This window comes from Miniopterus schreibersii (assembly GCF_964146895.1).
Source record: "Miniopterus schreibersii genome assembly, chromosome: 2".
Classification (NCBI taxonomy): domain Eukaryota; kingdom Metazoa; phylum Chordata; class Mammalia; order Chiroptera; family Miniopteridae; genus Miniopterus; species Miniopterus schreibersii.
In genome coordinates, this window is record NC_138102.1 from 83853541 (window position 1) to 83881136 (window position 27596).

The 27596-nt window shown below is 37.0% G+C and overlaps 1 protein-coding gene across 3 annotated transcripts in view; it reads right to left on the reverse strand.

Annotated features, from left to right (window-relative positions):
• The window catches only part of STARD13 (StAR related lipid transfer domain containing 13), a 210896-nt gene that overhangs the window by 31591 nt on the left and 151709 nt on the right, over positions 1-27596 (reverse strand). For all 3 annotated transcript variants that reach the window (XM_081128662.1, XM_081128661.1, XM_081128663.1), the window contains exons 2-4: positions 25548-25619; positions 22009-22090; positions 2221-2284 (exon numbers count right to left, since the gene is read on the reverse strand). In XM_081128662.1, coding sequence (XP_080984788.1) covers positions 2221-2284; positions 22009-22090; positions 25548-25619 — 218 coding nt within the window. The remainder of the gene's footprint in view (positions 1-2220; positions 2285-22008; positions 22091-25547; positions 25620-27596) is intronic.

Sequence of the window (27596 nt, forward strand, 5' to 3'; positions counted from 1 at the left end):
CCAGGTCTCCGTCCAAGGGCCACTGACTCAGGCTCCAATATGTTTCTGAGTATCTGTGAAAGGCAAGGAGGGCTTCAACCCCAGACTCTGTTAATTGTGAGTGGCTTTGAGTGAGTTACTACCTTTAATTTCCATCTGTATCTGTGACATGGGGTTAATAATGAGGACAGTGCCTGGCACACAATAGGCCATTTGGGGATGACATTCTGCAAAATCGCATGTCTGGGCCTCTGCAGATTAGAGATGAGGATTATATTTTTATTTTTTGGATTGCTTAAAATGGGTACGTTTTAACCAGGGGAAGTGCTGCTTAGTTTTCTTCCGAATAAAACTAATTCCAAAGTGGGTTGAAGCTTAAACATGGCGTCTGGTTCTCAAGTTTCACTTTCTATTTTTTGGTCATTTGGACTATTCCTGGTCTGTATTTATTTTTGTTTTGTGTTGTTGTTATTGTTGTGGTTTTTTGTTTTGTTTTATTTAGCAGTAAAAGGAAGGACTAGCCTATGATTTGTGTAAGGGGCAGATCATGGGAACATGTGTCTCCTGCATAGTTGCTGAGACCACAGCCCCAGATGTGGGTCATTTCTGACATTTACGAGTAGGTGAAGACCACAGGTTGAAATTATTTATTTGAAAATTCAGGCTATAACTGCCCATTTTACAATGTTCTATTCATGTGCATGAATTGGTGAAGCCAATAGCTAAGTAGGGGCTATAAGTGTGTGTGCCAGTTTATCCAACATAAGGAATAAATTACAAATGTCAGAATACTGAAGTGATCAGTTTACAGAGGAGCTTTTCTGAAGGTAACACATAAATAGTCTAACACATATCTCAAATATGGTTTTGGAAAGGCTGGTGATAGTATAAGGATATAATCACTCCACTTGGTTGAAAACAGATCATGTCATTAGTTTGGGACACTTTCCTTTGCAATACACTGCAGCTGAAGGTCTGCATAGGCATTGGCATAGGCCAGACACACTTTAGACACTCAGGCGTGGCTGTGTTCAGTTTAATAAGAACCATGTGTTACAATCAAAACAAGATCTGACCCTCATGCTTCAAATGGTATATATGCTTCTTAAGGGCTCCGTTCAGCCAGACAGTTATTGGGATGTTGATTCCCACATTTTAAATTTGTCTTTGGTCTGGACAAATTGCTCGTTTTAATATTTCTCTGGATATTGTTTTTCACCATTTTATCACCTTAGCTTAAATCTTTGGTTTCTAGATCAAACCCCAAATTGATTTAAGGTGAGGTCAACCAAAATTCATTTGTTTTGTTTTTGTTTTGTTTTTTTTTTGGTGCTATTTTAGAGCAGAACTTCAAGTTAAAGTTTTTGTGTTTTTTTTTAAAGAGTAAGTTACTCAGGAATAACTTAAAATCCTTTGGGTTTAATGATTTCTCTATGAATACCAGGATAAAGAACACTTTCTTATGACTCAAATATGCTGTCTCTGCTTCTTCAAAATACACTGAGCAATTTGTTACATGTTAGTGATGTGAAATGAAAAAAAGTAGTTAATGATCTGAACTCTGAATTTCCTAAAAGGATCAATTAAGTGAGAAAGAGAGGTCTTTCAGCACAGTGGTTAGGAGCCCCCATTTTGAGTTAAACATGCCTAAGGTTGAAATTCTGCTCTTGCCATTAGTTAAAAAAAGAATGTGGACAAATGACTTAACCTATTCAAGTTTTACTTTATCTAGGAAATAGAGAATCCCTACTGCAATGAATTAAATGAGATCACATATAGTGAACCTTCCTAAGAATGAATGCCTCTGGAAATGTACCTGAAATAAAATGCTGTGGGAAAGAATGAAGCAGAAGACATTTGGCATGGACCCACAGCCTCTTTTCTGCATTCTCTTCATCTACTAATATCTGTGGAGTATTTGACTCAAGTACAGAGTGGATTATTTGCACCTTGACACACTTCTGAAAGATTAGCATAAAGAATTAAGACGTTTTACTTCTTTATGCAAACCCACTGATAAAAACTAAAGCAAAATGAGATGGTGAAACAAACAGACCCTGGCCTGGGTTTATAATAGATTTATTTAACCTTTAATGGTTATGATAAGATGGAGTATTTGGAGAACAAATGTAGATGGTGAGGCCTTTCATAATTTTGCTTAGGTTCATATTGTTTTAAATCTATGAATGCAAGCTTCTTCTGTTGGTATAGCCATGGTGTTAGTAAGGTGTAGACACCTACCTTTTTCCTTTGAAAGTTCACATCAAGTTTCATTGAGGCACACTTGTTCAACGTATTTAGTCGTCTAAAAAGAAAGAAAAATGTGATTGCTACCACTGATGAACTAAATTTTCTCTCCAGTTTGTTAATTCTCATTCATTGTCAGTGAAGCTGAAAGTGAAGAAACAATCAGTTATGTCCCAAGAAAGTAATGAACTTACAAAAATTTCCCTCTAGAGCAGTTCCCATTTGTCCTCCAGCCTCTAAACCTGAGAGGACTCTGCCATGAAGACTACCAATCTTTGCCCCTTCCCTAATCTAAACCTGGTCCTTTCCCTGCTTGTCTTTCCACTGTTCTTGGAACCCATACTCAATCATTCTAGCCATACTTTCACCAGCCCCTCAATTTGTTTGCCACCTTGATCTTCTCTCATGCTAGTTCCCAAATTTGGATCAACTCAACTGTTTGTCTTCTCTCTTGCTCTTGGGCTGTTGGGTATAAATTAAAAAAATAACTCACATTACAGTGAGTTATATTATACATGCTATGGATTGACTTGTGTCTCCCTCAAACTCGTATGTTGAAGCCCTAACCCCCAGTATGACTATTTGCAGTAAGGAGTAATTATGGTTAAGTGAGGTCACAGGATGGAACCTTGATCCAGTAAAACTGTTCTTATGAGAAGGGACACCAGAGAGTGCTCTCTCTCTCAGTCCACAGGATGAGGACACAATGAGAAGATGGCAGTCTACAAGTCAGGAAGAGAGTCTTCATCAGGAACCAACCCCTGCTGGCACCTCAGTCTTAGATTTTCCAGCTTCCAAATCTGTGAGAAGCTAAATGTCCACTGTTTAAGACACCCAGTCTGTGGTGTTTTGTGATGGTAGCCCATGCTGACTAATTGATTTCCATTCTCAGCTGGGTTCCCAAAATTGCTACCCAGCATTCCTTGTATTTTTTCCTCTGGTTGGCTCCCAATCTCAGATCATAAAAAAGATGCCAGTTTCTCAACAGATGACTTAGCCACCACTGCCAATGAGAAAATGCAGCTTAATATAAGCTATTTGACATACATTCTTCTAATAATCCTTTCCTTCATCATAAAAAAATATGTTCTTATTTTTTTGTCTTTGTTGTTAATCCTCACCTGAGGATATTTTTTCCATTGATTCTTAGAGAGTGTGAAAAGGAGGGAGGGAGGGGAGAGAGAGAGAGAGAAACATTGATGTGTGGACACATCAATTGGTTGCCTCCCAACACTGGGGCCAAGGATCGAATCTGCAACCTGGGTACATGCTCTTGACTAGAAATCGAACCCAGGACCCTTAGGTGAAGGCTCTAACCACTGAGCAACACTAGCCAGAGCCCTATTCGTTTTCAAAGCTAATCCTTTAACCTTGACTTTTACTTCAACATCCACCACTTCATTTGGGACTTTGAAACAGCACCTCATTTATTGCCTCTCACCTCAGCAAACTTCTCACTGCTTTTCTTCTCTTTAAGCTCATCCCCGTTTTGAGCAATCAACTAGTTAGCTACCTAAGTAAACATCACCTCTCTTTCAGTCAAGCAGCTCTACTACCCTTCTTTATATACTCAGTTTGCTGAGAACAGTCTCAATTTTCATTCATTTCAACCCACTGCAATCTAATTTCATGAAATTTTTTCCAAATACCTTTATTATTTTGTTATATTTGGTTACTCTTTAAAAATCATAGTTACTGAATGCATATGTTTTAAAGAGTCAAACATTAACCTTCATGTCATTTTTCATGTACCACTCTTTAGGGGCAACTCTTTTAACTGTTTCTTTTGGTGTTTACCTCTAACAACATGCTTATACTGTTATTTCTTGATTTTTCAGTTTAAGTTATTATTTATTCATTTTGTGCTATGAAAGATGAGGATTTATTTTTTTACTACCTATTCCCCATTCACCTCCCCACACATTCACACCCTTTACCTCTTATGACTATAGTTGTACCACAATTTCATAATTTTTTGCTAAATCAGTATTCAGTGTTTATTGGGGCCATGTTAAGTGCTTTTCACTCTCAACTTCTCATTATGCCAGGAGGTAGTAAACATTTGTTTACTTGTTTTCATAATTTTCTATGTACTTATTCCTAATTCAAACTAAAATTCCCCCCATTACCTAATCTTTAAGTGTGTTAAAACATATCAGGTAGTCTATTAATTTAATTTCCTTGGAGACATCTCTGTCAGAGCTTTCTGACCTGTTCGAGTCAGAATTTTCAGGGTTTTTTGTTTGTTTGTTAGTTTTCCATCCAATAATCTGGAGCTGAGTTACAAAGGAGCCATGGTAATTTCAATATTTAGAATGTAGACTGTCACTTAAGCCCTTGTTTTTGAAAGAGTATCCCACCTTTAACTATGTCTGATGTCTCCTAGTATAGGGAAATCTGTTTTAGACTCTCCAGGGAATAAACATATAGCTTTGTGCTGATGGTAGGGAAGTAGTCACCCAAATATAGATTGGGGAAATAAATCTACTTTAGATAAAATTTTAAACAAATCTCTTCTTTTAAGTCCACCTTCAACCTCATTTTCCATTTTTGAGCTTTTTAGGATTCTGTAGTACAGACTTCCTCCACTGACCATGTAGATTTTATTTCTTGAGGTTGCTAGTCCTCTATTTGGTATTTCTGTTTTTCTGCTTTGAAAATTTTATAGTTGTGATCTCTGTATGAACATTTGTTTTTGTGAAGGAATGTATCCTTAAGTTAGTGAGAATTTAAAAGCAAGCAAATTCAGATGTTCAATCTCCCGTCTTTGACAAATGACTTTTTTGTTATTCTGGGTATGCATAGATCTTAAGTTTTCAAGTCAGAAATTTTTGGCAGTTGTGACTACCCTCAAACAAGGTAAGAATATTTCTTCACTTAAGAAAATTCTCTTGTGCTCCTTTACTGTAAATTCTTCCCCCCTCCACCACAACCCCTTCCACCACCCCAGGGGCATCCTGTTTCTGATTTCTATCATCCATAGATGGGTTTTGCCAGTTCTTGGTCATCACATAAATGGAATTTCACAGTATGTTCTTTTTGTGTCTGGCTTTTATTTCTCAGCTTAATTTTTTTAGATTGATCCATATTGTTGAGTATAACAGTAATCATTCCTTTTAATTGCTGGGTAGTATTTCATGGTGTGAAGATATACAGTTGGTATACCTATCCTCTTGCTGATGGACATTTGGGCTGTTTCCAGTTCTGACCAATAATTTTTTAGTTACCAAGTCCCAAAGCTACTTTTTAGCAAAAACATATTTGTAGTAGTGGACACTAATTACTACTTGCTGTTCCTTGAAACTCTTCTCATCTTTGGCATTCAAGATGATAAAATCTCTCATCTCTCTAAACACCATCTTTCTCCTGTCACCGAGCAGTACTTGACAATTTATATATTTTTAGAATTCGTGGGTATGCTGAAATATCTTACCTCATCTTTAAATAAATTAGACTCTGATGATATCCAATTCTCTTTCTCTAACTCAGACACCTCAGCTGAGCCGCAGTTACATTTCTAGCTACTCACTAACCTCACCTATTTGGGGGGGTCTTGCTGGCCCTTTAAACTCAACTATCAAAACTGATCTCTAATTTCTTCAAAACCCATTTCTCCTATTTAATATCTTGTCTTGATTAAAAGTATAACCAAGTCATCTTAAGACTCTTGTTCTTTAAGATTTACATTTATTTCGATGACCAAGTCCTGTCAGTTATACTCCAGGATATTTTTGATATCTTGCTTCTTCTTTGGTCCTTCTTTAGTCCCTTATCTTTTACCTAGTGTCAGGCCTCTTAATTGGTTTCACCACCACTTCAAGTGCTTCATATTAAAACCTGTTTTTTTTTTTCCTCAACTTTTTATCATGTCACTCATTTACTTAAAAATATCTGATGATTCCCTTCTTTTTCCACCTTCACTGTCAAATATAATAAGCAACTCTGAATTACAGCAGACCATTTAGCCTGGGGCTGTCTTCAGCACATTCTTGGCCTTTGCTCCTATAACTGACAGTCTATTTTTGAGCCAGGTCCAGATGTGCTAACATCACTACTCAAGAGCCAAATGTGGTACGTGAAGTAAATTTTGTATATATTCTCATTAGGAAGCTCTGACACATAAGAGATTAAATAAGTCAATGTTGCTCATTTAGCAGCTCTGCAACAGGTTTTTTTAGGGAAGGAATGCCTATTATTTATAAAATTTACTTATCTAACAAACTTGTTCTTCCATTATGGTTTGGAAGCACAAACAAACCATTTTAGTCTGTGCAAAAGGTTTTGATCTACTACATATACAAAAGACATCAAAGAACTTATCTTGTATATAGCACAAGCTTGAATACACCGTGCTTTCTGACATACATAGGAGGTTTATTGTTTTTTAAAGCTAGAGACTAACTTGAGTTGGCTACCTAGATTTGGGTCCTTTTATCTCCCCTGAAGTCAGATATTTGCCTGCACCTTAAGAATTACTCCTCTACTTGGAGAAAATATTAGCAAACATATATTTTATAAAGAGCTTGTTTGCAGAATACATCAAAAACTCAAATCCACAATAAGTAAAACAACCTGATTTTTTAAATGGGCAAAATATTTTAATAGACAGTTCTGAAAGAAGATATAAAATGACAAGTAAAAAAATGATCAACATTATTAGTCATGGAAGAAATGCAAATTAAAGTAACAAGACACCACTATACATACTAGAGTTCCTAAATTAAAAACACCAACAATACTAAGTTTTAGCAACGATGCAGAACACTGAAACTTCAAAAGGGTATGGTTTGGCAATTTCCTATAACATTAAACATATTCTTGGCATCTGACCAAGAAATTCAACTCTTAGTTATTTATCCAAGATAAAATAAATCACACAACCAAAGACCTGTACTTGAATTTTATAGCAGTGTTATTTATAAAATAGACAAAAGGGGAAATAACCTAAATGCCCATCAACTCACAAATGGATATAAAAACTGTGGTGTATCCATACAATGGAATACTTGATAATACAAAGGTGCTCTAACTACTGATACATGCAGCAACATGGATGAATCTCAAAGGCATTATGCAAAGTGAAAGAAGCCAGATACAAAGAGCATGCATATCTGCTATGATTGCACTTATACAAAATTTTAGAAAAGGTAGAATTAGAATGACAGAAAACAGTATAGTGGTTACTAAATGCCAGCAACGAAGATTTTTTTTAGGTAGTGGAAATGCTCTATATCATGATTGTGGTAATAGTTACAAACTGTACATCTGATAAAACTTTTCAAACTGTATACTCTAAATTGATGATTTTATTTGAATGTAAATTATACTTCAATAAAACTAAATAAATAACAATGCAAGTGGGTGACATCAGTGGGAATGATAAAGATCTCAAAAACTCTGCTCCTCTATAAAAACAGTAAGAATACTGTCAGAAACTGTCCAAATAAGCTTTAAAAAAACTTTACATTTTATTTTTCAATTACAGTTTGTATTCAATATTATTTTGTATTAGTTTCAGGTGAATAGTACAGTGGTTATACAATCATATATTTTACAAAGTGTTCCCCCTGATATTTCAAGTACTCACCTGGAACCATACATAGTCATCACAATATTATTGACTGTATTCCCTATGCTGTACTTTACATCCCCATGACTATTTAAAACTACCGATCTGTACTCTCAATCCCTTCACCTTTTTCATCCAGCCTCCCAAACCTCATTTCCTTCAGTAACCATCAGTCTACTCTCTATGTCTATGAGTCTTTTTCAATTTTTTTTTGTTTCTTTATTTTGTTCTTTAGATTCCACACTGTTGGTGGGAATGCAGATTGGTGCAGCCACTATGGAAAAGAGTATGGAGGGTTTTCAAAAAATTAAAAATGGAACCCAGTGATTTACTGCTGGGTATATCCAAAGAAACCCAAACACCAATTCAAAAGAATATACACACCCATGCATTTATTGCAGCATTATTTACAATAGCCAAGATATGCAAGAAATCCAAGTGCCCATCAATAGACAAGTGTATAAAATAATTGTGGTACATTTACACAATGGAATATTGCTTGGCCATAAAAATGAATGAAATCTTACCATTTGTGACAGCATGGATGGACCTAGAGGGTATTATGCTAAGTAAAATAAGTCAGTCAGAGAAAGATAAATACCAAAATAAGCTTTTTAAGAACTCTGGAAATTAATAAAGGCTTGCAACAATCTAAGTACTATTGGAAAATGGTGAGTATATGTAAGAATAGTGAGCTTTGTGGCATTTGAACTTGGCTTATTCCCATGTTCCTTTTTTTCAGATCTACGGGAGCTTTGAAAAACAACAGAGTCACAATCAGAGTAGCTGTGCAAACCTGCAGCTTAGCAGCCACTGGAGAGGGCAGAATGGGTTTGATCTCCCCAAAAGCTCTAGTACTAAAGGACTATCATTGTCTGAGCTGTCTGGCAACTCCCTGAATGCCCTTATTCACAGGGTTTGTCTTTATTTAACCTGATTCTGAGCTCATCACTGAGAACAGCTTATTTACAGGGGGTTTGTCAAAATCAATCCGTAGAAATCAGAAACATCACAGCTGCCTAAAATGATGATAACGGTCCAAACAAGATGTGAACTAAAAGAATAAATGAAAAAGCTCTGGAATGAGATGTCCATAGGGGACTTAGAAAAGTTCCAACACATTCTTAGGATTCTATAAAGCCAAGCCCATATGAAGAACTGTGTGCATCCCAGGAAGGACTTGAGAAGGCTCTAATTTATCACTTCTGTCTGACCTTGGTCATTTGCATAAGCAAGAAGTAAAGGCTAAGGCAGAGCTACCAAATTCTTGCTGAAGTGTTGAAACCATAGCCCAATATGCACAGAACCCCTTGGCAAAGGATGAGAGACATACTGCTTCAAGGCGTTTATGGAAATCTCTGTCCAGTCATTTACTGACCACTATGCTAACCAAGCAGAGACAACAAATAATTCAGACATTTGAGAATTAGTTGAGAAAAGTCAATAAACAGTAACAATAAGAAGTGTTGGGGAGGGGGGATCTGACTTGAGAGTTTCCACATAATGTTTAAAATGTCCAGTTTTAAAGAAAATATTACAAAACAACAAACTGATTCTAAAGTTTACATGGAGAGAAAAAGACCCAAGATAGTTAACATAATATTGAAGCAGAAAAACAAAGTTGGAGGATTTACATTATCCAACATCAAGATTTACTATAAAGCTGCATAATCAAGACAGTGTAATATTGGCAAAAGAACAGACAAGTAGATCAATGGAACAAAATAGCCCAGAAATAGACTCACACAAATACAGTCAACTGACCTGTGACAAAGAAACAAATATAATACAATGGAGAACAAACAGTCTTTCAACAAATGGTATCGAAACAACTAAAAATCTTCATGCCAACAAACCTCACAAAAATCCATCAAGACACACAGACCTTATACCCTTCCCCAAAATTAACTCACAATGGATCATAAACCTAATTGTAAACACAAAATAATGAAACTTGTAGATATAACATAGGAGAAAATCTAGATAACCTTAGGTGGTGGTGACTTTTTAGATAGGACATCAAAGGCACACTCTAAAATAAAAAATTAATAAACTGGACTTTATTAAAACTAAATCGTCTGCTCTGTGAAAGACATTGTCAAGTGTATGAAGAGACAGCCCACAGACTTGGAGAAAATATTTGCAAAAAATGTATTTGATAAAGAACTGTTATTTAAAATATACAAAAAACTCTTAAAACTCAACAATAATAAAACAACCCATTTAAAAAATAGGCAACAAATCTGTACAGACCCCCTCGCCAAAGAAGATACACAGATGGCAAATAAGCATATGAAAAGATGCTCAACATCATATGTCTTTAGAGAATTACAAATTAAAACAATGAGATATCAAGATTCACCTATTAGAATAACAAAATTCTAAAACACTGACACCACCAAATGCTGGCAAGGATGTGGAACAACAGGAACTCTCATTCATTGCTGATGGAATGCAAAGTGGTACAGTCACTTCGAAAAACAGTTTGGCAGTTTCTTACCGCCAAACGTACTCTTACCATAGGATTTAGCAATTGCACTCCTTGGTATTTACCCAAATGAGATGAAAACTCATGTCCACATAAAAACCTGCACAGAAATGTTAATAGCAGTTTTATTCATAATTGTGATAGCTTGGAAGTAACCAAGATGTTCTTCAGTAGGTGAATGAATAAACTGTGGTAGGTCCAGACAATGATATATTATTCAGCCCCCCAAAAAGTGAGCCATCAAGCCATAAAAAGACATAGAGAAAACTTAAACGCATATTACTAAGTGGAAGAAGCCAATGTGAAAAGGCTACATACAGCATGATTCCAACTATATGACATTTTGGAAGAGCCAAAACAATCAAGACAATTAAAACAATTAGTGGTTTCCAGGGATTAGGAAGGAGGAGGGGTGAATTGTCAGAACAGAGGATTTTTAGGACAGTGAAAGTACTCTGTATGATACTATAATGATAGATTCATCTGTCAAAACCCATAGAATGTACAAGACAAGAGTGAACCCTAATGTAAACTATGGACTTTGGGTGATAATGATGTGTCCAATGTAGGTTCTTCAATTGATGGTGGGACATGTTGTGTATGTGTAGGTCCATTGGTACATAGGAACTCCCTGTATTTTGTGCTCAAATTTGCTGTGAACCTAAAATGGCTCTAAAAATAATTTTTTAAGATGTAGTCTTTGTTTTATTCATTCAAAAATTCTTTTGTTTCTTGGACTTTGATATTCTTGATGTAAAGTGATCTGCATTTCCTTCGCTTTTAATCTACTTGCTCATTCATTCTCAATCTTATCTATAAAATTATCCCCATTGAAGACATTTTAGAAATCCTAGGTACAATTTTAAATATCATACACACAACCATTTAACTCTTCCTTTCACAATGTATACCTATATCAAATCATCATGTTGTACACTTTAAATATTTCACAGTTTTATTTGTTAACAGTGACTCTAGAAAGTTAATATAAAATAGCTGATTTGTTAAGATGGAAAAAAAAAAGACAAATAGAGAAAACTTTCCTTATGGTGGTCTGAAACTAGGTAGACATTCCCAGTGTGGTGTAGCCTCAGACTGTGATTTATCATGCACAAGGTTATATAAACAATGGCTAGACTCTATAAGAATATGAATGGATGAAACACATTTCCTGGAGAGATATAAATGTCTCTTTAAGGACCAGCTGCTCAGGTAAAGGAACATGTCACATAACACAAGTATTCAAAACATTTTATCAAAACTGCTATGAATGAAACCAATCTGCATTTAGGACAAATATTTAGCATTGGTATTTGTTTACCTCCAACTTAATGATAAGTAATATAAAACCCTTGAGATAATGTGAGTTGGCCTAACACTAGTTGCCCAGAAAGTTATTCTTACACGAGTAACAATTTTGATTATAAAATTTATATTATTTGTTGCATGAACAGTATGCATTCCATTGTATTAGAGCTTCTTTTGAGGCAGAAACCATAATTTATTCTTTTAATCCACATAAAGCCCAGCAGGAAACTTTATACATGATAGTCTTAGTAAGTTCTTCTTTTTTAACCAAACATACTTTGTCTATATTTGTCTACATTTGTACAGTCAGTGGTTGACTTTAAGTAGTCACAGTAGAATTTATAGTCTCCCCGCTGAATATGACAGGCTGAGAGCTGCATCTAATTTGCATCCCTAATGCCCAGCATAGGCACTGGCTCAGCGAGAATCTATTCAGTCAATGTTTGCTAAGGAAACATTAGAGCTTGGCAGACTCCAGGGACCATTTGGTCTGATTATTTTATCTTTAGATGAGGAGAATAAGGTTCCTAGAGGAACACTTGCTCAAGGGAGCCACACATTAGTTAGACTTCTTCCTGAGTAATTTCTCTGTTTCCACATCCCCAAGAATTTTAGAGGGGCCTGGAAAATTAGAGCATATGTCATGGATCTCTCACAGGCTATTCAATAAGTGGTAGTTTCCTTCCCTTCTCCTTTTTTTCCATGGAAAGAGAAAATCCATGACACATGATAAAGACATACACTCTATGCTTTGAGCAAACTGGATTTATGTGTTAACATAAGCAAAGTAGTTTGATCCTTTCAGGAGAAATGTTCACAAAGATACTGCTACTAGAACCTGTTGATTTCCACTGTTATCTTCAGAATCCTTGAGAACGGCTAGTATATTAGTAAAGGGGAAATAGTCAGAAGTCTCACTTTAAGAGTGAAACTTGAACCTTAGCCAGTTTTGCTCAGCAGTTAGAGAACTGGTCCATGGACTGAAGAGTCTCAGGTTCAATTCTGGCCAAGGGCACGTACCTTTGTTGCAGGCTTGATCACCAGCCCAGGAGGGGCGTGTGCGGGAGGCAACCAATTGATGTGTCTCTCTCACATCAATGCTTCTCTCTCTCTTTCTCTCTCTCCCTTCCACAATCTCACAATCTCTGAAAAGCAATGGAAAAAATATCCTTGGGTGAGGATTTTAAAAAATAATAATTAAAAAGAGAGTGAAACTTGAAATGGGAAAGTCAAGAAGAAGAGAAGAAACAGATTTTTTCATCCAGCCTTGTGCTCTATATACCAGGAACAAAGTCAGGTGCTGGGGATGCAGACAAGAGCAAGATATGGCCCTGCCACTGAGGATCTCGCAGTCCTGTGTGCTATATAAGTATAATGAATAAGAGAAGTAACTCACTTTCTGAGTGCATAAAGACAAAACCTCCCACAGGGGGTAATATTTAAGCAAGCCTATGAAAGACTAAGAGAAACTTGCTGCATAGGCTAGAAAAGTTATAGGCAAAGCAAATAGGCATTAAATAGCATGCTATAACCTGGGAATTGCAAATATATGAGTGGGAATGTCTAAAGAGATAGACAGGGACAACCAAGATTGCTCTACCCAGCAAAGCTATCATTTAGAACTGAAGGTCAGATAAAGAGCTTCACAGATAAGAAAAAGCTAAAGGAGTTCATCACCACCAGACCAGCACTACAGGAAATGTTGAAGGGTCTTCTTTAACAAGAAGCTAATGAACAAAACAATCTGAGGAACTAAATAGATCCAGAGACATTGACGCAGGCAACAGACGATCATATTTCAGAGGGAAGAGGGAAGGGGGGTGGAGGGTGGGAAGAGATTAACCAAAGAAGTTATATGCATATATGCATACCCATGGACACAGTCAATACGGGGTGAAGGCCTGGGGAGGGGGTGGGAGCGAGATGGAGGGAATCATTTGGGGGGGGAAATGGGACACCTGTAATACTTTCAACAATAAAGATAAATTTTAAAAAAAGAGATAGACAGGGGCTAGATCACGAAGGACGGAAATGAAGACATTTGGAGCAATCTGTGGGCAATGAGGAGCTATTGAAGGATATTAGACAGGAGGTGTAAATGGTCAACAGAAACTGAAGGTGGTGTCCTAGAAGCCACAGAATGGGCATGACAAACAGGAGGGGGTAGTTGGTTAGCTGCATCAAATACTTAAGAGTAAATGATAGAAAACCTAAATTATGACTTTTGATTTAGCCATTAGTGAGGGCAGTTTCACAGAAGTCTGAGTGAAGAGGGCTGAGAAGCAAGTGGACTCTAAGAAAGTGAAAACACATTTGAGCACAGAGGATTCCTTTAAGAAGTTGAGCTAAGAAGGAGAGAGATTTAGAATATTTTCATGAGAAAATAAATAATTTACAATCACATAATATTCTCTAATATGCAAGAGCAATGAAATGATTTGTGAACTGACAGGTTATCTTGTTCCATGTTCCAGTTCAACTGAACAAACATTTATTGAATTCCTGCTTGTCACAAGCCATGAGACACACAGCACTCAGGATATACCATTGAATAAAATGTGGTCCCTACTACCGAATACTTAGAAACCGGTGGAAAGTCTTGGCATCCTCAGCTAACCATGCCCTGAGTGAGGTGGTGGTCCTGGAGCACACAGAGAGAGAACCCGGGGGGAGGACAGCCAGGAGGGCAGGACCCAGGGGCCCACAGGACAAGGAAAGGCCAGGTAGTCTGTGAGCTGGGAGGGCTGGGGATTTGTGAAGGCAGTGTGTGCCAGGAGTATGTCTAGATGAACTGGAGGGTAGTCTGGGCTCTGACTGAGAGAATTTTTCCATTTACCCTTTCACAGAGGCTGGGAGACACAGAAGGGCCCAGTCTGCAGATGTATAGGAAAGCAATGGAACCCTTCCTTTCCGCATAGTTTAGATTCACATTTCACTTTTAAAATGCCAGACATTAGATTGCTCATGAGGTCTCCTGTGCTGATTTAATAGCCAGTTTCCTGCGATATTTCTAATATTCCTGCCAAAGGCATGAGAGGAATAACAAGCAGAGGTACTGAGTTTATTTCTAACGTGTGATTCTGTTTAAAGCTGCAGGCTCCACTTCTCATCCCCCCTCAAGTGCCAAGGGCCCTGTCTGCTTAGGGGTGTTCTGAGTGTGACCCTAAAGAAGTTCAGAAACAAAGTCACTGAAGACTGAAACCTGTTCCGGTTGTCAGGGGGCAGCAGCTCCTCCTCTTCGGGTGGAGCTCAGGGCCCGAGAAAGGTCTCCCCACTGCCCTGGAGTTTACAAAACAGATTTGCAGAGCCATGCCAATCAGACAAGTCTGGAATGTACTTAGAGAGGGTGGGGTTTTTAAAAAATCACAGGCCAGCCAACAGGAGAGCTTTATGGTATCTGCGGGGGAAAAAGAATGCAATCAGAAGTCCACAATTGGCTGTCACTGTGCTCACCTCTGCTCTGCTAAGCATTTCCCTCTGGTTGTTCTCCTACCAAGGGCTGCAGCAGAAATGCTGATCTCTCTTCCAGCCCATAAACCCACAAACGACTGTCCCTGGATATTAGTTGAAATGAAGGAGAAAAGAGATTAAGCATCGAAAGATCTAGCTATGCAAAGAAAATTAAGTATGCGTATGTTGTTGGCAGGGAAGAGGATGTATGTGCAGAACTGTGTGATTTGCATAAGAAAATAAAATTTTTAATTGAGATATAACTGATATCTAACATTGTATAAGTTTAATGATTTGATATATGCATATATTGCAAAATGATTACCACAATAAGTTTAGTAAATTTCCATTGCCATATAGTTACATTTTTTTCTTACAATGAGAATTTTTAGGACCTCTCTAAGCAGCTTTCAAATGTATAATACAGTACTGTCAACTACAGTCACCATGCTGTGAATATAATTTTAAATGTTATGTGCTCTAATGGTCAAGGTTTCAAGGAAGAGTGTAAGCTCCATTGGCAAATCAATAAAGTGATCCAAGAGTAAAAAATGTCCAGGTTGTCTTGAGGTCCTTTAGATTGTACAATTTCAGGCAAGTTTTCAATTCACATATGCCTGTATTAAAAAAGTCAGATGAGGTGTCCTTAGCTTTTTAACTCTATCCTTAGGATGTATAAATCAAATTTAGAAAATGATGAGGCAACATGGATATCTTGGAAGGATTATCTTCAAAGGAAGAAATGGAAAGCACTTTACATTGTATTTCACAACAAGACCTAAACTCTCTTTGAAAACTCCAGAGGCAGCCTGGCTGGCTTTGAATCCTAGCACTGTTATTTATTTGCTATAAGTGGGTAAATTATTTTATACCTCCATGCTTCAGTTTCCTCATCTGTAAAATGGTAATGTTATAGCCTACTTTAAAGGATTGTTATAAAAATTAAATGAGTAAATACTTGTAAAACTCTTAGAGTAGTGCTTGATATATAATGAACACCTTATAAGTGTTTTAAAGAAATGAAACCACTGCTTGTTGGCATTTGTTTCTGTTTATAGACAGAATTTTTTAAAAAAATATGTATTGATTTCAGAGAGAGGAAGGGAGAGGGGGAGAGAGAAAGACATCAATGATGATGTCACTGAATGAGTCATTGATTGAGTCATTGATCGGCTGCTTCCTGATCGAGCCTACAACTGGGCATGTCCCCTGACAGGGAATTGAACCATGATTTCCTGAATCATAGGTCAATGCTCAACCGCTGAGCCACACCAGCCGGGCTACAGACAGAATTTTAAAGGTAGCAGTGACCATGATTATCGTGTTAGCCCATATGTCCTTCTCCTAGTGATTTGTCCAAGGCTTCAGTCTTGACATTGACATATATTACTATAAGACATAACACATTATATAATATTATACATTTTCTGTGATAAATATTCTAAAAGAGAAAATATTGAAAAGACATTATCAATATTTATAAAACTTAATATTATTTAATATATTCAAATCAAATATGTGCCTTTGCGTATAGAGGTAAATTATAAATATAATTTTTGTCAGCACTATCTCCTGTCTCTCTCCCCACCCCACATGAAAATCATTGTCATTAATCCTAATCAATCCCATATCTCCACAAAGCAGTACTGAACAAAGTGAATACTCTTATTTTATACATGCTATAATTAACTAGTGTTTATTTAAAAACATAAGTTATACAGATGCTTTACTAGCTAACACTAATTAGAAATTCAGAGTTTGTCTTGAACATCAGGCCCTATGTTAGCAACCTGAGTGAATACTGAAAGTCAAAGTGCTAATAGAATATGTTACTTCTCTTTTAAAATCTCATTCAGGACCTTTGATTTTCTGCAATTTGCCTTAAAAGTGACAAATTTTGCAAGCGATTTTGACACCTTGGTTATTCCTACATTCAGATATAATTATAGTTTCAATTAGCTTATCCAGGAACTTAGATTTGCAATTAGCTTTTTTATCCAGAGGGCAAAATATTTTTCAATTAAAAATTCAACCATAAAACATCAAAACAGAATTATAACTGCAGTTGTTAAAATAACAGAAACTGTACTATTTTGACTTGAAGTAACAAATATTTATAGAGCACTTACTATGTGCCAGTGCTGTCTGAGTTACTGGAACAATGGTGAACTGTGGTTGCTGTCCTAGAGGTTATCACCTTCAGCAAAAACAGCAAACCTGTCTAGTTTTCAATGTGAAAATGAGAGCTACACATCCAAATATTCCAGGTTAGGCATGGGTCCTCCTTGCCATCAACATTCTCAGTACAATATATTTCCAAGCTAATAAAAAAGTTAGCACTATTCAACAACTCTTCCAGTATAAATTGGGATCTAGGACATTATTTGCGTACACAGGTGAGTAACTCCAGAAAACCAAAGGTGAGTAAAATTCTTGTGGGTAACATTTACCAGAGACCTTCAGCTCTCCAAACCTTCATTTCTCTCGTCTTCATTTGTCTACCTGGCAGAAGCCCCCGGCCCTCTATGGCTCCTTTTATGACTCTGCATTAGCTCAACATTTTTTTTTTTTTTTAATATATCTTTATTGATTTCAGAGAGAGGAAAGGAGAGGGAGAGACAGAGATAGAAACATCAATGATGAGAGAGTCATTGATCGAGCCCGCAAGCCGGGCATGTGCCCTGACCAGGAATCGAACCCTGATCGCCTGGATCCTAGGTCGATGCTCAACCGCTGAGCCACGCCCGGCCGGGCTAGCTCAACATTTCAAATATGCATGAGAAACATATAGTCCACAAAGCTTTAAAAGTAAAACATGAGACCAGCTCTACAGCTGTGTCTACAGGGCATGAGGAAGAAAATGAATAAAATCACAACACCTTACTGCTCCAGGAGTCAACCATTACATATCACGAGAGTAGGTGAGTGTCTGATTAATTGCTCATCAATCTCAAAGTTTTAAAAGCACTGTTATTCCCCTCCTTCTGGAGGTCTTCCTTCTTCCTGCCTGCTTTCCACTTTTTGCAATGAGGGGAATCTGTGCCTTGGTAGAACTGATAAAGAAGGGAAAGAAACTCCACACAGGTTCCTTCTGGCTCAGCAGCCTCTACCTCTGTGTCTGTACTCTGCCCTTCCTTTGATCCATCCTGCTGTGACTACTCCTTTGGCCTCTGTTTTACCCATTGCTCCTATGTCCTGAGAGTCTCAGCTCGCACACCTCCAGCCAAATGTTTTCCTTCATAATAATTTTGGAGACATAGTTGTCATGAGAATTATTTCAATTATAACAACCTCCTGCCACTCGAACCATTTTTACACAAGCTGGGTCCTTATCAAGAGCACTGCAGTGCCTGGCATTGCTGCACTTCCATGTGTTTATGTAGTAATGCCTTTTGGAATGCGTTTGTAAGGATCCTGCAATGGGCTTACCACAGATGGGTCATAGGCTCTACGGGAGACGGCTTCCTAATTTATCCAGCTGACACTAGCATTATTAATCAGAACTTTATATCTCTTAATGACTTCACATTAATTGTACTGACTTTTCTCTATAACAAGTCTGAAAGGCATTTTTTTTTAAAGGGTAGACTTTGATGAAAAGGTCCCGAACCTAGTCACAGCACTTCAGATCACATGCAGCAGTGACTTGATAAGGATTTATCTATCAGTCACATATTTGAGATTCAAAAGTTGGCCCACTCAGCCACATACATCATCCTATGAATAGATCTACACAGTTAGAGACAGTCTGCCCCTGCAATCCTAATTTAAAAATTTGGAAGAGAATTTTTATTTTTTGTTTACAATGTAATCCTTCATTTACACTCTAGAAGTAAAATTTTCAAAATCTATGACTAAGTTACTTGAGTGAGTTTAGAAGGCCTGTAGGATAAAAGGACAATATTCTAATATATATATTAGTAATGAACTGGGAATTAAAATGATAAAAAGCAGCACTAATTAAAATACAAAACATAAAACTCTTAAGTATTTTCTAATTTAGTATCCATATGCTGAAAACTATAAAACAGGGTTAAAAAAATTAAAGGAAACCTAAATAAATAGATACCAATTCTCCCCAAACTGACTTATCTATTCAACACAATCCAAATCAATCTCCAGTAAGATTTATTCTGACAGCTGTTTATAAATTTTATATAGAAAGGCAGAGGAACTAGAATAGCTAAAACAATCCTGGCAAGGAAGAATAAAGTTGGAAAACTCACACTATTAGATTTTCAGACATACAAAAAGCTAAGCAATCAAATGTCATATTTATAAAATGATAGAACACAGATAAATGGAACAGAATAAGGAGTTTAGAAATAGACTTATAGATATATGGTCAATTGATTTATAATACAGGTGTAAAGGCAATTCAATAAAGAAAGTATAATCTTTTCAAAAAGGTGCTCAACCAATGGGATATTGATATGCAAAAAATGAATCTTGACCTATAATTTGTGCCTTATAAAAACAAACAAACATTGACTTAAATAAAATGGACCATTGACTTAAACATAAAACATAAAACTGAAATTTCTAGAAGAAAACAAAGGAGAAAATAATTGTGACCTTATGTTCGGCAAAGATTTCTTAGATATTACATTAAAAATATGAAAAAATAAATAAATTGGACTTGAGCAAAATTAAAAACTTCTGTTCTGTGAAAGACACTGTTAAAAGATTTAGCTATAGACTGGCAGAAAATACTTACAAAACACATATCTGACAAGTAATTTACATCTAGAACATATAAAGAACCTTCAAAACTCAATATAAGAAAACAAACAAACATCCAAATTTTATAGATGAGCAGAAGACTTGGACAGACACTTTACCAATGAAGATACATAAATGGCAAATAAGATCATCACTCATTAATGAAATTCAAATTAAAATCACAATGAAATAACCCCAGACACCAATTAGAATGGCAAAAACAAAACAAACAAACAAACAAACAAACAAAAAACCCTGACAGTACCAAGTGCCGACAAAGATGTGGAGCAACTGAAACTCTCATTTAGTGTTGGTGAAAATACAAAATGGTATGGTCACTTTGGAAAAGTTTGTGATTTCTTATAAATTTAAAATACACTTATCATATGAACCCCCACAATTTCATTCCTAGAATTTTACCCCCAAGAACTTATGCTCACATAAAGATTTAAATATGTATGTTTATAGTGACTTTATTATCACTTAAACTGGCTACAACTCAATTGTCTTTCAATTGGTGAATGGATAGACAAACTGGAGTATATCCATATAATGGAATACTACTCAGCAATTGCACTGACTGATACACACAACAACATGGGTTAATATTAAGTACATTATACAAAGTGAAAGAAGAAGCCAGGCTCAAAAGGCTTCATTTCATTTATATGGCATTCTGGAAAAGGCAAAAGTATAGGTGCAAAAACCAGATCAGTGGTTGGCAGGGGTTGGGAGCAGGTGTAGAGGTCGATGATAAAAGGGAACCAGGGAATTTTGAGGGTGATAGAGTTGTTCTATATCTAGGTTGTGGTGGTGATTAGATAACATCAGGCATTTGTCAAAGCTCAACAAACTGTACATTGAAAATAGTGAATTTTATTATATATATATGTGTGTATATATATATATATATCACCTTGATTTAAAGAAAACATAAATTTAAAAAATTCAATGGGAAAAATAACATAATAACGTTAAAATATAAAAACTATTTACTTAAAAAAAGTCAACTAGTTAAAATACACCTGATTAAAACTAAGAGGGAAAACTGAGGATGACGCACTGTTTATATAGTTCCGAGTTGATGAGTGCTTTTGAGGAGGGAGCTGCTCCTGCTTGGGGTGTGCCTCAGACATCCTGAAGAGAAAACATGGCTTTTCCAATTCATTACCTTTAAACAATCACAACCAAACTATTTATTCTATTTTCATATAGGAACCATAGAGTGGCCAGCTTGTGAACACAAAATTATACATATCTGAAAATTCAGCAAGCCTAAGATTATTTATACATCATCCTAACATACATTTGTCTCCCTTATCTTCATAAAAGATTTGTTCACCATTGCTTTCCTATTAAACTATCTTTTTTTCTATGTCAAATGCAGAATGTACTAGAAAGAACATTGGATTGTAAGTAACAAGGACTACATATCAAGGTCCGTTCAGTCCATTACTAGCTGTGTGGCCTTGGAAAAGTGACTAGTCTCCTGTAACTAATATTTACCTCCAGCCCTGACTTCTCCAGGGATTTTGATAGGAAACTTCAAATTCCTACATACGCATACAACTTCTCATGCATTTAATTGTTCAGAGATATTGATTACATTGGCATCTTTTACTATTACCCAAATTATAATTGGTACTTACTTCTTCATGTAGTCATGCTTTATTTCTTCCACTAGATTTCTCCAAACAGATTATAAATTCTTTGAGGGAAAGGAATTATTTATGTATACATCTTGGTCTTACAGCAAAGACTTAAATATTCCAGTTTGCCAATATAATTACTTGAGCTTACATATGCCGGTCTTCTGATATAATCACTTGACTTGCAAAAAATACAGGCAAATTTGACATACTCCTGAAGATTTTTAGGGCCTTCCTTGACCACACATGCTGCCTCCTCCCACTAACCCATCCATGGCCCCAGTCACTGTCTCTAGACTCATCTTGTTTTTCTTTTTTCATAGCATTAAACACTCTGAGATAACCTCTCCTTCTTCCTCTCTTTTTCTCTCTCTCTTTCCTTTTCCAATCTATTTTCTGAAGCCTCTTACTAAGATTTAAGCTCCACGAAACCAGGCCTGATCATGCTCACTGTAGTAAATACTTAGAATATGGACCCATGCCTGGCACACAGTAGGCACTCAATGAATACTTACTGAACTATCGAACTCACCCCTCAATATAGTGATGCCTATTGGAGACAATGGAAAGAAACAAAAATACTTCACATGATTTACCTGTAAAGAGGTTCTACAAGGTCCTTTTCAAGAAAATCATGATCATTCTTAACAGCCAAAATGTCGATGGGAAATTGTGAATCTGAGAGAGATAAAGAGGGAGACAAAGGGATTTATGTGCTTTGTTTTATTTGAATAGACACATCTTCAGGCCACCACATTTTTGTACACACAAATGATCTTAACAGCAGTTACTCCCCATTGATGGGGAGTGTGTTGGTACTTGTTTAAGATAGCAAGCAGTTTTATTATCATCACAATAAACGCTTTTAAGGGTACAAAAGAAGAATGAAATATGAGAATAACCAAATCCTTGATTTTGGATAGGATTGAATATAATAAATGCCTGCATTTTTATAGCTCATCAGTATCAAAATATTTGCCTATATGGAGAAGAGCTTTTATACTTTCTCCATTTGCCTAAGGCTTCTCACTTCTATCCTGACCAGTTCATGAATATTTAGTTTGGCAGACTGTTGTTGCTTTTTTCCCTTCAGAAAAGAAATTTCCAAAATTACCTGAAGCTCAATTGGCCTCAAATTTTTCTTTGTAGCAAAATCTTGAATCACTTTAGAGTATAAGCAAAATACTCAAACAAGTGATTTTATCAAAAGAGAAAAAGAAATTCCACCATCATGACTTTTCTCTACAGTCTGTTTATGCCAATGTTGGAGGTCAATATTCCAGATAGTGTTTATTTTAGGTACTTCATTCAGAGGTAAAAATCAGGAGATCACTGTATTGGAGGCCATGGCCAAATCTCACAGACAATGTCAGTTCATTATCATTACCCTGCCATTCTTTCTCTTTCTCATTTTATATTTTGCACTGCTTCCATCTTGCCAATCATAATACACCCAAGGGTATATAAATCTTAATATGAGTTGAAAACAGAAACAATTCCTCTTCTGGTAAAAAAGGAATGTGAGTGAATTCTAGGTAGTGCCAGAATAAAGATGGTCTCATTCTTTGAGGGAGGGAGAGTGTGCAGTGTGTGCCCTGGCTTTCAGTCCTGGCTCTGCTACTCTCTAGCTATAGAACTGGGGTCAAGGCACTTAATCACTTCCGGGCCTGTTTCTTCATCTGTAAAATGTGGGTGAGGATAATTATAATACCCCACGGTGTTGTGAATATTAAATGAATAGTAATATAAAGTGCTTTGAACAGTACCTGGCACATTGTACATAGTATTTGCTATTATCCTTATTATATTCATTCACAGAATATGGCTTTAACACATTCTGACAGACACATTTTACTTATGAGATATCTTGTTAGCCATTTATGGACACTTCATATTTAAATTACATAGAATTTGAGTTTACAAAGAGAATGCATGTTATTGTAGAAAATAAAATTCATTAAAGCTCAAGAGACTGTGATTTTAATTCTGACTCTTCCACCTTTTTGTTAGACAGACATGAGCAGAGGCCAGGTACAGAAAACTCAGGTACAGAGAATCACCAGGGCAGAAAGCCCCAGATGCCTAGCAAGGGTCAAAACTGGGAAAACAAGAACCTTGTGCCTAGGGTAACCTATCCTCCCCTAGCATATCGCTGGTCATGCAGTTTAGACCCCCTGAGCGGTTCCTCCCTAAAGATAACATCTAGGCCTCAGCTCCAGGCCCAGAAAAGCAGCAAAACCATATAAGTGGTGACCTGGCTGCCTCAGGACCAGCTACATTAACTAATGACTCCCTGCCCTGGCACCGACCAATTGGAGATCATGACCCTGAAAGGGGACATCTGGAAAGCTGATGAATATTCTATTAAGACCTTCCCCTGAGACCTCCCCTAAGATTTCCACCTTCAAGAAAGAGATAAATACACTCAGGACAAAGGATCCAGTGCCCTCTCTCCAGTACCATCTCCATCCCCCTTCTTCCTTCTGAGGGGACCTCATGAGACTTGCAGCCAGGGGAGCAATAGGCAGCGGCAGCTCGCCCCAGGTTTACCCCCTCAACTTGTCTCCAAGACCCCCTTCTCTCTCTGACTTCCCAGTGAACCAAAGCAGCCCAGCCTAGGCTCTCCTGTTACTTCTATGCACCTTCCTTATCTCACCATCCCAAGTATATTTTTGCTGCCATCATGGACCCCATAACCCTTTGACTCAGTGCTGTGCAGCCCTTCCCTTTGGATATCTCCATCCCCCACCCCCTTTCCTTAAATAAATTCAGTTTTTCTTTATTCAACGTCTGAGATGGGTATTTTGTCTGCCTGCACACCGCTGACCTTAACCTTTCACTTTTAACCTTGGAAAAGTCACAACATTTTGGGGCCTCTCTTTCATAATCACTGAACTGGGAGTGATGGGTGGGAGTGAACATTGCTTAGACCCTTCCTTGCCTAAAAGGCTATAATTCTATAAAAACTCTTACCAGAGGATCTAGACTTCAAAGCACATTCAGAGATATGCTCTCCTTTAGCCTCACAGAATTTAAGCAAGGGATGTAGAATAACTGGTTTTTGTTTTGTTTTGTTCTTTTAAACTATAAAACAGAGCTTCTGGGTGAATGAATGAAATTCACTGTGAGTACAGGTAAATTTTGTTTATTCTTTCTATCCTACATAATTTTTAAAATGTTATCTTTCTGTTGAAAGGACTACAGATGTCCTTTTTTTCCCCCCATTGACCCCCTCACCCTGCAAACCACACAGCCTCCCCCCCCCCCCCCCCGCCCCCGGCCTTCAAAGTTCTATTGTTTGTATCCTTCAGCTTTACATAAATGCATATAAATTCTTTGATTAATCTTTTCCCACCCCACCCCCCCTTTCCTCTGAGATTTCTCAGTTTGTTTGACATAAATTTTATGTCATCAGGAAGAGAAGTTGATATTGTTTCCTACAGCTTGCTATGGACGGTTGCAAGGAATACTTTTAGAAATAAACCCTCCTCAGGTTATCCTGAGTGTGCCATCTGCTTACTGTTGGGGTCCTGACTAAGGACTACACAAGAAGTAATTAGAAGCCTTGGTTATAATTAAGGAATAAGTAAGATATAGGTGAATAAGTTTATTAACTTTCAATTAAAACATCAATGAAAGGAAGTATTATACTAGCAATAAAAGCACTTTACTTAAAGCCCCCCAAAATCACATCTGACCAAAATTATAACTTAAAAATGTTTATATAAAGTAAGCAGAACTAAAGATAAGCCTCAAGACAGTTTTGTTATTCCTTGGAAATTTATCAACAACTAATTTATTGTATTTTCAAGAAAAATAAGTGTTGAAGGAAAAAAAAGAAAAACAACGAAAAAGGAAGTGCAGAAGAGCTGCTGCTGGAGGAAAAGATAGAGTCGGGATTGGTGATAAAGAGATGAGAAGCAGAAAGGGCAGAGCAGGAAAAGAAGTAGGCCTGGGAAGCAAATATTTATTTCCAAATTGGTATCAGTATAAACTCTGGTCATTGCAAAGCCCAGGGAAAGAGACAGAAAAAAAAAGTTAAGAAAAAACTTAGAAGTCAAAACATAGCACAGCATAAATGCAGTTTATTTTAAATTTATTCTCTTTCTAAAGAGTGAAGAGAAGGCCAACATACCCTCATATAACTGAGCGTATTGCGGGAACCCAGCAGCTCGGAGCCAGTCACATGCTTCCTTTGCCTCAATTTCTGAAAAATACAAGAAGGGGAAAGAGTGAGTCCAAAATCTACACACTAGCACTCTACTTTCTTAATCAAGGAGAAACTGGCGAGCACTGTGTGCAAGGTATTACAAAGCAGAATTGTTCTCAGGTGTGTTGAAGTGGGCCTTCCCTGAAATGGGTGTAAAATGAGCAGGTATCACCAAGGCACTTGTTATGCGCTTATTAAGATTATCTTCAATGTCGATTTGTAAGTATTTGGGTAATAAAAAAAATCTTTTGTAAAAAAGATTATGGAACACAAAGGCTGAGTTTCAGGCAAGGAAAACATCTTTATTTATACACCAGGAAGCCAGGGGAGTAGGGAGGAGGAAATAGTTTTTATGATACTTTTTTAAAAATATTTTTTTTAACTTTCAAAGATAAGACTAAGAATATTATAAACATTCCTTTATTCTTTTACACTTGGGATAATGAAAGAGAGAATACAACTGCGTAGTCCAAGAAAGTGTATTTTCTCATGAAAAAAAGTATGACAAGTGTCCAGTGTATTATTATTTTTTAAATATTTTAATGGCTTTAATTCCCAGTGCCTTATAACACAATGTCCATTCACCAAGCACATTAGAATGATTTTAGGCTGCAGAGTGCTGCTTATCTGGAAATGAGACTTGAATTTGAAGGGGCTGCTTAGAACCTCTGAGGGCCAAACTCAAGAGGCTGATGTGTCCTCTGGGTGACCATTTTCGGTGTGGACGTACCAACAGCGCACAGGACCAACCTGCCTAGAGAAGCTGTGGAGGGAGATGAGAGGAGTCTATAGTATGTGACCCAGGTGACTATTTGACCTTATGAACCCTGTATCATTTCCCAAAGACAACTCTGTTACAGAAATATTAATGCAAGGGAAAGTGGTTCATCTGTCAAAAGTCCAGTTTCTCCAAACGAAATTAAACAGCCTATTATAACAGGCCCCTTCCTCTGCTGTTGGGAAGGAGCCTGATCAGGCCCTGCATTTGCATTTACTCTGCTGTTCATTTTTCCCTCACAGTGAAAGCCACAGTGTACAGGGAGTTTGGGGGACCACAGCACAAAAATAATCTATACTAACATCAGCTGTGGATCTGAGCTGGTATAACTATGCTGAAAGTTCAGTGTCTGTGGCACATAATGTCTAATGTGACAGAGCTACCTAATATGTATTAGGAAAACAAACCAACAGCCAGATCTTGTACAGGCCCCAAAGGGAAGAGCAAAATCCTATAATCCTGTCCCACTGATCTGGTTGAACATGGACTGAGATTTGTCGTTAAATTCAGGGAAACAGAACTTGGTGACTTCTGTCCCAGAGTGCCTGCGTCTTTGGCATCCCCTAATCCACTGTTATTCCAGTGATGGACAATTTCTAAATCTAGAGTGTTTTCCCTGACATAATTGCTACTAGCACAGACCTAATATATACTTGTTCCTGCCATGTCCACATCCTTCAGAAATGCCCAGGACACCAAGCTGAAAATAAAAGTTTTGGGAAACATCTCTATCAGGAAGGGTGTCTCTGAGATCCACAAATACAGTTTAAGGCCTTCAGCTGAACTGTCCTGAATTGGCTAAATTAGGGTTTCCCTTCGGAAGACACAAAAGGCAGTTACTGTGTGGCTCAAAAATTCTATGTAGTACTCATTTGAGAATACTTCTGTAAAGGCTTTCACTTGGAAAATCACAGTATTTCAGGGGTAGTAGGAAATGTATGTTCTGACTGTAATATGTAGAAAAGGAGGTGAATTACCACTGAAATTTTTGCCTTCAAAATTTTCAAGCTTCAAATTTGCTTTTTAGTTCAATATAATATAGTACAGTGGTTAGTAATAAAGAAATATCTAATTTCTAGATATATTCTACTTAACTATGAGGCAGCAGGTCTTAGAAGAGCATAGAATTCTCTATTTTCTATTTGAACTCCATAAATAGTATGCCTTTTTCTATTTCATTATTACTTTTATTACTA